This window comes from Limanda limanda, chromosome 10 (assembly GCF_963576545.1).
Source record: "Limanda limanda chromosome 10, fLimLim1.1, whole genome shotgun sequence".
Classification (NCBI taxonomy): domain Eukaryota; kingdom Metazoa; phylum Chordata; class Actinopteri; order Pleuronectiformes; family Pleuronectidae; genus Limanda; species Limanda limanda.
This window is the reverse complement of record NC_083645.1, coordinates 7576493-7590246: the sequence shown is the minus strand read 5'-3', so window position 1 is coordinate 7590246 and position 13754 is coordinate 7576493. Positions and strand designations below refer to the sequence as shown.

General features: G+C 41.3%; 1 protein-coding gene across 1 annotated transcript in view; it reads left to right on the top strand.

Moving 5' to 3' along the window:
* The window catches only part of nrg2b (neuregulin 2b), a 49357-nt gene that overhangs the window by 34823 nt on the left and 780 nt on the right, over window positions 1-13754 (top strand). Inside the window, exons 5-11 of the mRNA XM_061079610.1 lie at window positions 505-563; window positions 3391-3414; window positions 6214-6316; window positions 7657-7786; window positions 8843-8970; window positions 10674-10889; window positions 12139-12322. Of these exons, the coding sequence (XP_060935593.1) occupies window positions 505-563; window positions 3391-3414; window positions 6214-6316; window positions 7657-7786; window positions 8843-8970; window positions 10674-10889; window positions 12139-12322 (844 nt within the window). The remainder of the gene's footprint in view (window positions 1-504; window positions 564-3390; window positions 3415-6213; window positions 6317-7656; window positions 7787-8842; window positions 8971-10673; window positions 10890-12138; window positions 12323-13754) is intronic.

Below are 13754 nucleotides of genomic sequence, written 5' to 3'. Positions count from 1 at the left end.
TTAAAATCTACTAATCTACTATGAAGTAATTTTGTGTGTGCGTGTGTGTTTGTTTGTGTGTGTGTGTGTGTGTGTGAGTGTAAGGGGTTAGAGGTTAACAACTGTATGTTTAACCCCTCCTAATCCCTGCACCATCCCTTGACCTTCATGACTGTGATGATGTCTCAACTGTAACAGTGATGTCATATTGATGGCAGTGATATGTCACGGTATGCTGGTCATCTATCTCTCTCTCTCTCTCGCTCTCTCTCTGTCTCTCTCTCTCTCTCTCTCTCTCTCTCTCTCTCTCTCTCTCTCTCTCTCTCTTACTCTCTCTCTCTCTCTGTAGTTGGTGGATTTGGTGTTTTCTAACCCCTCATCTCTCTGCTCTCTTATGCCCCCTCCCCTTCTGTCTGTCTGTGTGGACTCCTCTCTTCCTCTCGTTTTTATCCTCTCTCTCTGCCTTCTGTATCTTTTACACCCCCCCTCTTTCCCCCCCTCTGTGTCTTGTTTTCCCTCCATCAGGTGTCCCAATGACTATACGGGGGACCGCTGTCAAAACTCCGTCATGGCCGATTTCTACAGTATGTCCATTTGCTCTTGTCTGTCTCCTTCCCACTGAAGTACGGCATGCTGCATTGGAGGGGTTGGCTGGAGAGGGCAGTGTGTGTGCTTGTATGTGTGTGTGAGTTTGCATGCCTCTGTGTCCACCCCTTCCTCTACCTGTCTCCCCTGGTTCCTCTGTGCTGCTCCTCTGGTAACCAGAGCAACCAGTTCTAGGTATTTTATGATATAGACACATATTTTGTATGGTACCTCATCTGCTTTAAATCTCATGAGCTGCTAAAAAAGCATTGACAACTCAACGATAAGTACCAAATTTGTATGTAATGTATAATCTTACTGTTAAAACTCTATATATTTCGGATGTAAATTGCGAACAAAATACTTTTCACTAAGCTTGAACCAGACAACTGCACAAACGGAAACGGAGGAGACAGAGAATTAACAGAATAAACAATATAGGAGGTTAAAGTTATTTGCTCTTATTGCATCACTTTTGGTTGTAGATGGTCCATCGGTGCTGCAGTAAAAGAACAACTAAGGCAAAATTCTGTGGATAGAAAGGATTAATACAAGGTTGTAAGTCCTTAATGTGTGCTGTGCTCCTCTTAAATAATAAGAAAAAAAAAACCTTTAATTTATTTTAAGTTTTAGATCAGGAGCAGGACTGACAAGTGAAGGCTTGGAGGTCTGTGTGACATCGTTTTGAACAGCTGCCATCACTAAGACACATTCTGTCAAAAATTCAAATAAATTGGCAATTGAATGAAAATAAGATTTAGAGCTTCACTCGGATTTGCATTCGAGGGCCAGATGTGGTATTGATCGGCTTTCGTGATGTCATATCAGTGAAGTATGTGCTTGACTAAGAGATCAGGATAAAAACCCACAGAGGTGAATGTGATAACCTGTGGTTTTCACACTGAGCATCCATGGATCATCTGAGGACGTCTCATTGTGGCATGAAGCTAAATGCTGCTTGAAATATTTTAAGGGTGACGTCAAAGATGTTCAAAGACTATGTGTTGTGTTTTGTTTCTCATCACTGGGTTATTGAATTAAAGGAGAAGTTCAACATTTTTTTAAATTAATTATTAGATGCTTTACTTGGCATAGAGATTGGAAACAGTAAGAAACAGTCTTGCTGTGTCCAAAGGCTCCAAATCCACTTACCAGCACTTCTAAAGATCACAACGTAACATTATCTGACTCGTCTTTTTAACTGTGCAAAAGCATTCAGGTAAAAACTACAAATTCTGGTTTTATTACGGGTGATGGGTGAAATCTTGGATTCTTGTCGTCACTGTCAGGTTGCCAGGCAAAGAGTGGTGCTAGTAGGTGGATTTTATACATTCCTTTATTCATTATTTTGCTATTTGTTGTTACAGACTCAGGTTAGCTGTTTCCACCTCTTTACATCAAGCTAAACTAACCATCTATTAGCTTCAGCCTCAAATTCAGCTTTCCAATATGAGAGTGGCATGGATCATCTTCTCGTCTAACACATGTACAAAATTCCCAAAATGTCAGACTATTCCTTTAAATCATAGTTATACGACTAGAGCGTATTTAATAACTATTCTTTGATAACATGGGTAGTGGCACATGGTCCAGAATTTAGCACAGCACAGAAGGGTCAGTGATTGTTTGAGGTTTTTATATGGAAAAGGAAATTGAGTTTACTGCCCATGTGATCACAGGAAGTTAAATCAGCAAGCAGAAAATGACCCTGTAACGACCTGTAATGTTTTCACGTGTTCAACACAATTGCTTAATGTTGTCTTGTTTTTCTGTTTGTCTATTGTTGAAGTCTCCACTGAATAATGTCAAATTGAAACATGTTTTATATCATTAGATGTCATGCTTTGTGTAATATCTTGTTTATTTTGGACCCCCCACCCCCCCACCATCAAGCTTTGTCTACATGCTGAACTCTGTCTGTGTGGCGTGCTTTTATTTTGCCTTGTGATGCTCTATCAGTTAGCTGAAGGAACACCTCCTGTCGTTCTAAATCTATGTTGATTGGTCACTGCCTGCTTCTTTAGTGGTTGCGAACATAACACACTGTGGAAACGTAGAGCTGGTTAAGGTGGACAGGAGATTTTCTGACTCGTCCTCTCCTTACGGCCAGTAATGCATGCAAAGCCATGGCAAGTGGGAATGCTGAGATGATTTCCCTGTAAATCATGTGAAAGGTTACAATAGCTGTATGCAGCAGTAGTGGGAAAAAGTGCTTTACAAGAGGAATGCTGCAATCAATACAAAGGCACACAATTGCCATTAGTCAAACGAGTTACAGCACTCACCCCCATGTGCCAGCCCCTTTGACCGTACTGTGTTTTTTATGTTGGAGAGTAACTCACTGCTTTTTTATCTTTTGTTTTCTTGTTGTTTTTTTTCTTTTGTCTCGTTTCCTTTTGTTTTGTATTTCTGTCCAATGTTGTTTACTCCAGAAATGAGGTCTAGTAAATATAGCAGTAAGTGATGTGGCTTCTTGTCTTGCTTTCTTTGTCCGTCTGTCTCTGTCTCTGCATGCGTTTCCTGGTTGCTCGCTTCTCTTTCCTTCTGCTTTTTGGTTCATTTTCTCCCTTTCGCTTTTGATTTTGGTTTGATTTATTTTGATTTTGATTCCTCTCATTTATGGGGGTCACAGAGCTGCGGCTGTCTGAATTGTCTGTCTGTTACTGGACAGTACACATGTCCATCACTCTAACTGACGGCACTAATTAACTTATATCCTGGTTCAGCGTATGCAGGACATGAAGTAATATACTGCTCCAAAGTGGACATTACACCTGACCCTATCTGTCTCTTTCCTTTTACCACGACAACTTTCTGCGCTGGCAGAGCTTCTCAGAATTGAATTTATGGGTATGCAATATTATTATTCATTTTGCTGTGCTTAAAGGGTTTGCCAAGATCCTCTCACAGTCACACATTATTGTGCCATCTTCTTCCTAAAACCAACAACTAGGTCTCTCTCAACCTGTCCCTCTTTTTCTCCTACCCACTAACCTGGTTTCAAGACATGTAACCTCCCCTGTCTGCATGCACTCTTCTTCTCGTCATAGACACATTTAAAAAAAATTCACATTGAAGAAAGAGACCAATTACCTGGGAGGAATGCATTAATGAAACAAAGTCCAGAGGTGAATTAAAGCAATGAAATGAGCCTTGATACGAATCAAAGTTGTGTTTATTTGCACACAGAATCAGAGCACGTTACATTCTTTGTCCAGAAATCAGAGAACGTTTCACAGCATTGATAAATACCCGTATCTGGCTTGTCCTCTGAGCTTTGGCAACGTGCAGATTGGCTTCAGCAGCCTGTCGAATAAAAACATGCAAGCTGCGAGTATTTTTGCAAAGCGTTGCCAAAAGCCGGCAAAAGGCCTGACCACATAGTCTGTCCTTATTATTCTGTCCATGATTGACTCCGTGTCAAAGTCAAGAGCTCGCCTGTCCTAAATCACGATTTGCTGTTGGCTCCACTGTGCCAGTGAGCTCGCCTTCCCATTTCCCTTTGCCTTCTCTGTATCACTATCCTGTGACACGCACACAATGCCGGGCCAAGGCTCTCGTAGGCTTGTCAATCCCTACAGAGGCCCTTTATTTAGAGCCCCCTGCCCACCCTCACGCTTCCTCGCCCTCTTTATCCCCCCTTTCAGTGGCGTGTCCAGAGCTTTGTCAGGGAGGGGAGAGAGGGAAAGGTGAGGAAATGATAGAGGTAAAGAGGACAGTGTTGGATTTACCTGCTCCTGCTTCAAACTCATTCAGGTATTACAAAACATTTTCCCTATTTTAGTTAATCAATTTTCTTCCATAGAACCACAGTGGAATAAATATATAGGTCTCACCTATCCACTACCACTGTGATAAGTAGGCAGCTTCAGCTTTTTACTGCAAAATGAGAAGACACATTGGAACTGAACATATTTGTGTTTGTGAAGGTCCATGACTTTTAAAAGAATTAGTTCACTGCAGGGACTTTAATTTAACCATAACTAACAATCCAAGGACCTCTGTAATCCCCTTTTAGTCGATAAGGACACAAAGTCAGACCAGTCTTTGGTCCATGAGGACTGATTCCTCCCCAGGCCTTCCTCCTGGGCACGCCCCCGCTCCTCTCCCTTCCTCTCCCTCTCTCCCCCTCCTTCCTAAACACTTTGCTTTTCCTCCTTTTATTCTCCCCTCTTCCCCTTGTGTTCTGTTCTGTTTGTTGCTTCCTCTGTCATTGTGTCGTTGCGCTTCCCATTCTGACACAGTGTTACGCCACAGCAGGCCCCAAAATTTGAATTAACCTAGGAACTCCCAAGATGGTGGAGAATTCAAACAGCGTCACCACAATCCTATGAGAACAAGTTAGAACTTAATTAGTTCAATGCAGCAAAGTGTCGAATCACGTGGTCCAAAACAGTTTGGGCACAAAGTCCAGGACATAAAAGAGCTGTAAAAATGCATGTGCACATGCCAATGATATTAGATACTTCATTATTTTATCCTATCATATTTTATGGTTAGGGTTTATACTTTATAGGTCAGTTCAATAACTTTATAAAGAACAAAATGAATTGTCTTTGATGATAGCTAATTTCTAATATGACCATGTAGGCTACCACCAATCTCAGAAATTAGTTTTCATAATAAATCTACTATTATCAATATTGTTAATATTGATACACCATTAATAGTATTAGTAATTTTGATATTAATGTTGAACTCTGGAACAGGAAACGGCTAAATTTTTGTAAGTAAAACTAATCAGATTGAAGTTAAAATACATTAAAACCAAAACATTAAATTTAAATCGGGATGAGGTTTAGGTTACTAAAATATTGTTCAAAAAGTAAATTAACACCCCATCAAAATCCACTTTTTGCTGATTAACAGTAGTTCATCTTCTCTTTGGGGTGTGGTCCCAGGTTCAGCAGAGAGGTTAGTTGAGGTCAGAGCTTCAAACTTTCTACCAGAGTTTTGTTGCTATTTTATTATGAACAAACTATTCATGAAATATGAAAACTCCACTCAGAGTCAAATGTAGAAACCTCACAGAGTTGCTCTGGACGGACAGAGGAGCAATAGATGTTTGCAAGTGACAAAGGACATCAACAAAATAACACTATATCAAACATTCATGAGAAAAGACAGCATCTAACCTGATCGGAGAGGATCAATGAATACCAAACATTTGTCTCACCAGCCTCTGTGGCGTTAACACTTTGAACAAACAAACAATTATTATTATTTTTTATCATCTGGGTGATTTGTCTTTTTTCCTCATCCATATTGGCATGATGAATTCTGAACCCAGCCAGTTCCATCTGTAGCTTCACATCCCCATGGCCATTGTAAATAAGTGATATAGGGAAAGCAGGAAGTCTTTGTCAGGTTTACATCTCTGCTTTTCATCATAATATATGAGTTTGTAGAATTGCTCCTGTGTTATAGTAGCACTGTATGACTGTAGTCTAGTTAAATGTGAAAGACATCAGACATGATAGAGCAGGAGTAGCAGTCGAGCACAGGGGATAGGATGGATAGTGAGATACCTGTTCTGTCATTACCATCAAGAGAGAGGCGCTCATTCTGTGTGTGTCTGTGTGTGTGTGTTTATGTGTGTGTGTGCGTGCATGTGAACATGTGTGTATGTGCGTGTGTTTCCATCCACAGAGGCGGAGGAGCTCTACCAGAGACGGGTCCTGACGATCACCGGCATCTGTGTGGCGTTGCTGGTGGTTGGCATCGTTTGTGTGGTGGCCTACTGCAAAACCAAGTATGTGACCTTGAAGAGATGAAAAATGTCTTCCATTTCATAAAAGGCTCAACATTTTCAGATTGACCTCATGTAAGAAAATGTTGCGATGAGCTGCTTCTTCTCATGCTATAGAACAGTGAGGGAAGACGTAATCAGATTCCTTTCTTGAGCAAAGATACAATTACAACTATATGAATATATGAAAGACAAAATGTACTTATCCAAAGTAAAAGACCTTGTTCTGTAGAAAATGTCCCCTCTGAGGGATATAGCATATACTTTGCTATTAGTTTCACAAGTAGCCTTTTACTCTTGTAGCTGGTTGAAAAACCATTTGTTCAACCACTCTAAATGCAGTTGGGTAGGTTCGTCCAGTCAGTGGCTCCCAATTGAGGGATCAGACCTCTCTATGGTGTCACATGATAAATGAGTGGTCGTGATATGATTAATGGAGTAAGAAAGAAGAAAAAACTAATTTTTGATACACAATTTTATATCATTATCATTACTGTAAATTATATATTTATTTGACAAAAAATATGATTATTTTGTACCACTTGAGAAGCTTAGAACGTTTAAAAATAATTGTTGAGAAGTATAAAAGTAACAGAATTTTTCAAGTAGAAATGACAACACTCAACTAAAGCAGAAGTACGACAAAAATACTTGGGTAAATATACTTAGATACTTTGCATCACTGCTGTAGAAAGAAACAATCAGCTTATAATTATTTGTTTGTATGTTGTATGGTTGGTTTATAATGATGCCTGCATCCCAAAAAATGATAATCTTAAACTGCCACATAACCAACCACCCTTTGCAATCCAACCCATCCAAGTCTCATTGATAGGTTGTATTGGATATTATAAGAAAACACCCAGCACCTAGTGCATGGCGACCGAACTGTCCCTTTGAATTATCTCAAACCACACCAGATGTCACAAACTCATAAATATTAGTCCCCTAAACATTTTTTTCATCAAGATCCATGAATTATTCTCTGAGAAAAACAGGAAAATGTAAAAAAAATAGTCATAGCTCTCACAGTGCAAAAGAAAGTGATAGAAAATAACTATCAAGCTTCGTGGAAATCAGTCCAGTCGTTTTTGTGGAATCCTGCTTACAAACAAACAAATGCAGATAAAAACATAACCTCCTCTGTGGAGGTAATTAATATGTTTGGCTGGATTGTTATGATTCTTCATCCAAAGAAATCTAATACAAATCACTAAAACTCTTAAACTGCCACATAGCCAATTAATTAATGTGATTCACTTGACTCAAGCAGTCACTGTCTGTAGATTAGCACTTTACCCAGATGACTTATTGTTCCTTCGTCATCATCATCACTGATCAAGGAAGCAGAGGAAGAAGATGCAAAGTCACCTGCACCAGAACCAGAACCAGTGTGTGGAGCAACCCAACCGGATGGTGCCCAACGGGCCCAACCACCCGGGGCCCGGTCCGGAGGAGATCCCCATGATTGATGTGAGTCCAGTGGACAGTAGATACACTGATGTGAAGGTCAGGTTTAACTGAGAGGAAAGTAGGACAGGTCAATGCAGGCAGACGTGATGAGGCAGAGCTGGTCCTGAGGCAGAGATATATAAGTAACCTCTGGTTTTTTTTTTTAAACGTATCAAGATTAATTTACTAGACTGAATGTAAAAAAGAGGAACAGTTAGCAAGCTCATGGCAACGGGGCTACTTTCCTTTTTTCACCCTTTTTTTCAATTAGAGATCCTGGGTAAGTATAAAGTTGGTGCAGTTGTATCAAAGGCATTTTTGGTGTCTGAGATTTTGATTTAGCTTCTGGCGGCCAGTAACAATATAAATACATAATAAAACAATAGCAATTAATTGACAGTGATCTATTAGCTCTATCAAAGTGAGTCTGATCAAAGTGCTGCTAAAATAGAGCCAGATATATCCGTCCTTTCAATTAAATATAACTCTCTATAAATAGGGTTCTGATGTCAAAATGTTCAGATTGACCTCAGATATTTATTAATACTAAAGCAGGGACAGAAGAAGAAGAAGAAGACAACGGCGATGACAGTAAAACTGGAGGTGAATTTCATCTGAGCAGGAAGCTCACAGAGCCTCAGCTGCTTCATGTCTCTTTAGGATTGGGATACTGATGGACTTTATTCAGCTTTGTCACTTTGATGTAACTCCACCAAGAAGCTTCTATTAGCCTTCAGAGCAGTTTTGCCTCCCAAAGAGTTGTCGTGTAAATAAAACTCTGATCCACTGACAACAGGAGGAAACATGGTGGCACGATGCTGACAGATGTTACAGAGAGTCCTGATAACACCCCCCGTCCTGTTGGAGACTCAATAAGAGTCAGCACGATGGCAACAGTGAAAACACAGTGAAGAGAGAAGGGATGAAGAGTTTCAACTGACATGTACAAAAAAATCCTCTCGTAGTTAGATGTCACTTTATACGTCAGAATATTTGATTCATTTTATTGTTTGTTATTTTAAAAATGAGAGCATGATATAAGAATATAAATGTTTCCTTATTTGTGTTGATTTACAGTACATCTCCAAGAGCATCCCCACGACAGAGTGTGTGATCAGCCATGGAGCTGAGGGTGCGGGCAACTACGCAGGCAGCCGAATGTCCACCCGCTCCCACCACTCTACCACTGCCTCTCATGCTTCCAGGTAGACCTAACACACACACACACTGACACATGAGAATTAGCATATACATATCATGAAGTCATGAGAAATCCTGAAATCCTTATCTTTCTTTATATGAGATATGACAAGGTCAGAGAAATGTTATCTTGTACTGTTGAGGCCGGAGAAATTCCGAGATGGCTTTACCTGGACATTTAAAATGAAAACTGTATGTGTTGGCAGATGTTATCAGGATTTTGTGATATGAGTGAACAAATACATAAGTAGACGTTTTTAAAACCTACTATCGGATTATGCCATGTGACTTGTTGTCAACCTAGCTGATTTGATAATTGTCAAAGAGTAGCACACAATTCTAGTGTTGAGATGATATGAACTGGGTCAAAGGGCGACAAAGGCTGAACAGAGACTTGCAGAATATCACCACAGTGACAGTCACTTCAGGACAGGCAGAATTTAAAGAATGTGGTACACAACTTCACCACTAGAGAGCAGAACAGTAACCCTACAAAGTCTATAGAAATCTGAGCTCTAACTGTAGCCATAACCAATGGGCAACACCCAATGCTGTGACACAGTCTGTTCAAGGAGGAACATCTTGCATCCACTTCTCTGTATAAAAGGTACGTACCTGGAGTGAAGGGGCAGTGTTGATTGGCCTGTATGCCAGTAGGGGAGGAGTCACAGAGCCAAATCAATGTCTGTGGAAAAGGGGGAGCAAGAAATGGCAGAAAAAGAACACTGAAGCCATTTTCAGACATTATAATGTCTGGACCATTTTCAGTTTTTGTTTTCTTTCACAAATAAAACAACGCAGCAGGAGATTGTCTGAGGTCAGATGTGTTGACAACCACAGGAAAATGTACAGAATATTCTGGCAAAGGTGGTAACTGGGTAGAGCAAGCAGGAGGCCGGCCATGACGTATACATTCTGTTGTGGAAGGCTCAGTGTTTTTGTTTACTGCACATCCACCCCAGCATCGGCCCTTATCACCAAAAGCTCTCAAATCATTGTCTTTTTAAGTTGACATCTTTGTGGCTGTCTTCTACATGTTTGGCTCATCTTTTTCATCCTGATTTACTTCAGTTTTGCATCCGTTGCTTGTGAGAAACGTCCTCAACACATCTACTAGCACACTGAGAATTTTCCAGGGCATTTTCTTCCTGTATTCTTACATGGACACTGACATTTCTAATAGGGGGCTGACAAATGTATGTGGACATTTCAGAGTTCAGAAAATGTTTTAAATGAGCTTGTGTTATACTATCTAGATTCTCACACAGGGGCAGTAACATAGCAGCTTATTTGGTTTATTGTTAAAGAATAACATAACAAGGCATAACAACACCCACTCACAGTCAGGAACAGGAGTTTCTCTGGCCAAACACTCACTCAGCTTTAATACAGATTCACCTTACAAAGACCAACATGGTGAACTTAATCTACGGTTTGTTAGATCGACACCTGGGGAAATATCTGTAAGTTCTGAATGCTCAGTTCCTGGCTTGTTTTGTCAAAAAAGTACGGAGTCAGATTGTGTAGAGCTGGGATCAGTAGTACCAGCAATTCTGCCCCACTATTTGTTTTGTTGTTTTCATCAAGATTATCAGTCATTTATTTCATAATGCCACATAAACATTTAATGGGTTTATTCTTGCCCAGTGTTTATTCCTACTCACTACCCTCCTGCCTCTTTTGTAAACATTTAAACTTGTTCTGCAAGACACGAGGAGCAGACGTGGAGCATGGAGCGAACAGAGAGCATGAACTCAGACTGCCAGTCAGGTGGGCTGTCCAGCTCTGTGGGAACCAGTAAGTGCAGCAGCCCGGCGTGCATGGCGAGGAGGGCCTCCCACTGGGGCTGCACGGACTCGTCCAGACCGGGAATGCAGTACGGGGATTCTTATGACTCTCTAAGAGACTCACCTCACAGCGACAGGTAGGAGAGTTGGTGTGTGTGTGTGTGTGTGTGTGTGTGTGTGTGTATGTGTGTGTGTGTGTGTGTTTCAGTATGACACACTCACACAAACACTCACCAAATGCTGATGGTGAATGTGTGAGGGTTCTTGTGCTTGCTCATGGTTCTATAACACTTTTTGCCACACTCCTGTGCTCTCTGCTGACCCCAAGTGGTTGTTTGTTATACATGTTTCAATTTGTGAGGAATTTAGGATACCGTTCATTGTAAAGTGACTTAATACATCTCTGCTTCCCTTTTGTCAAATAGAACCCTGATGATTTTTTGTAATTTTTTGTATTTTATCTCTAAAAGAATAGATCCCCTCTCTGTTGTTACATTTCTATGACTCTGTGAAGTTCAGTCTGACTTCACTCAATTTAGTCATTTCCTACAGGTCCCTGAATGCCTCCTGACTCTTGACAGGAAATCGGCTCTGCATTTAACTCATAGCATGTTTAGCATGTTACCTTTCTACACTACAATAAAACAGATACTTAATATTAGCCATTTATTTAGCAACTGAGTATTCTGCACATCATTTTAATATAAATATAAATCCTCAAGGATGAGAGTAAAAGCATGATACGTTAGGAGGAAGTATTTAAGACCATTTTATTTTGTAAGTTTTGATATATTTTAAAGCAACTAATATGTAATATAAAGTGTAAATTATTTTTCTGCTGAATCTACTCCCTGAGTCACCCACAGCAGAAGTCTCCGGTAGCTGTGAGGGCTCGTGTACCACAATGTCTTTGATATTTGTGACTGGCTGAGTGTTTGGCGATGGGTCAACACTTTCACTTCATTGTAAAAAAGTGAAAATACAAAACTGTCCACAAGCGTGTGGTGGCCATTCGACCAACTGGAGACAAGTCAGTGCAAATCCCACATTCGCCCTCTACCTTTTTTTTTGATTTCGCATCCCACAGATTTATCTCAAGACCTTTTATGGAAGGTCACTGGTAATCAAACCACTTTAGTGCCAAATGAGCTCTTGACACTCACCAACTTTGTCGTGCTTTTTGTATGTTAAGAAGCAGCACAGACCAACACAACACTTAAACAGTAAATTGAATGACTGTTCTTCAAACAGCTTGTTGAGCACAAAGTGTATTTTGTCAAACACAGAACTATTTGCTATAAACGGGGTGGACTGTGCGTTAGCTGCAGGAATAACTTTGCTGTAACTCAGACACTGTAATAATCTCTTGCTGTCTTCTCCATCCAGGTACGTGTCGGCGCTGACCACGCCAGCACGTCTGTCTCCAGTGGAGTTCCACTACCCCCCGTTGCCGCCCCAGGTGCCCACCTTCCAGATCACCTCGCCCAACACAAGCCACGCCCTCTCCCTGCCCCCTGCTGCTGCTGCCTACCACAGAGAGAACGACCAGCCGCTGCTACGAAGCCCTGATGTACGTTGCCACATATACAATCATACATAGCGTTGACTGTGATGCTGACAACATGCTATCAGTTAGAGAGGCCTGATAATGTTGAGTCAGAAATGTATTGTGAACAAATGAAATGAAAATACATTTTCTGACTTCCCGAACATATCTGTGACACTAAAGGCCGGCGCATGCGGCTTTTCACGCAGCTGTGTCGTGGGACACGTTTTAATTTATAGTTCCCCAAGGGTTTAGCTTGATGCAAAGCAATTCACCGCCAGAACACTAGGCGGAGTAAGGTTTTTTGTCAAAGTCGGCTCTTCTTCGTGTGTGGCACGAAGAAGAGCCGTTTATTTACATCGCCACGGCGGCTCCACATAGCCTTTTTCTGGCGGACAAATCCGCCGGTCAGTGACGGGTTATACTAGTGGTCATAGTTTAGGATCTCTTCTGCCAAGTGCTCTTCTATTTGGTCCATAATCGTTCTTCTAATTCTTCCGTGGTTTCCACCGGTATTATGGGGCATGAAACCGGAAATGCGACTCCTGAAAGGATGTAGTTAGCAGACCAATCACAGCCTTGCGGGCTTCATGAGGCTTGCGGAGCTTTGCCGTCTAGTTAGAAAAATTGGGCGACGCAAGTAAGCACGTAAGAAGGGATACGTAAGTAGGTAAGGGGCCCGGAAGGGCTCTTACGCTTCCGGGCCCGTGAAAACGCAGAAGCATGCGCCGGCCTTTAGGCCCAAGTCTATTCATTCCTACGTAAGTGAAATGGGCTGCGATTATATACCTCTTTTTTTCCCAGGATAAACATACATTTCCCAAAACAACTGACCACTGTAGGTTTTATTTAATGTTTCTCAGACATGTGTAAATAATGCTTTTGTTGAGGACTATTGTCCACTACGTTTTAATCCACATTTGGGGCTTTAAGGCCGGCGCATGGTTCTGCAACTGCGGCTGCGGCTTTTCACGCAGTTGTGTTGATGGACTTTGATTTATGATTCTCCAAGGAGCAACGCGTCTTGCAAAGCAATTCACTGCCAGAACACTAGGTGGAGTAATGTTTTTTGTCGAAGACGACCTTAGAGACGCCTTCTTTGTGTGGCAGTCTTCGTCTACTGTTTATTTACATCGCCACTGCTGCTCCTCATAGCCTTTTTCTGGGGGACATATTTGTCCCTGATCTTCCTCGACAGCTTCGTACACTCGTTGACCTGCAAACCGACGTTAGCCGAGATCTTCTTCCAGGAATTGCAGGCCATCTGTGCGTCCTTTTATTCCGTCAATGACGGGTTATACAAGTGGTCATACTTTCGGACGTCTTCTGCCAAGTGCTCTTCTATTTGGTCCATATTCATGCTTCTAATTCTTCTTTGGTTTCTGTCGGTATTATGGGGCATGAAACCGGAAATGTGACTCCGTAAGGGATGTAGTTTGCAGACCAATCACAGCCT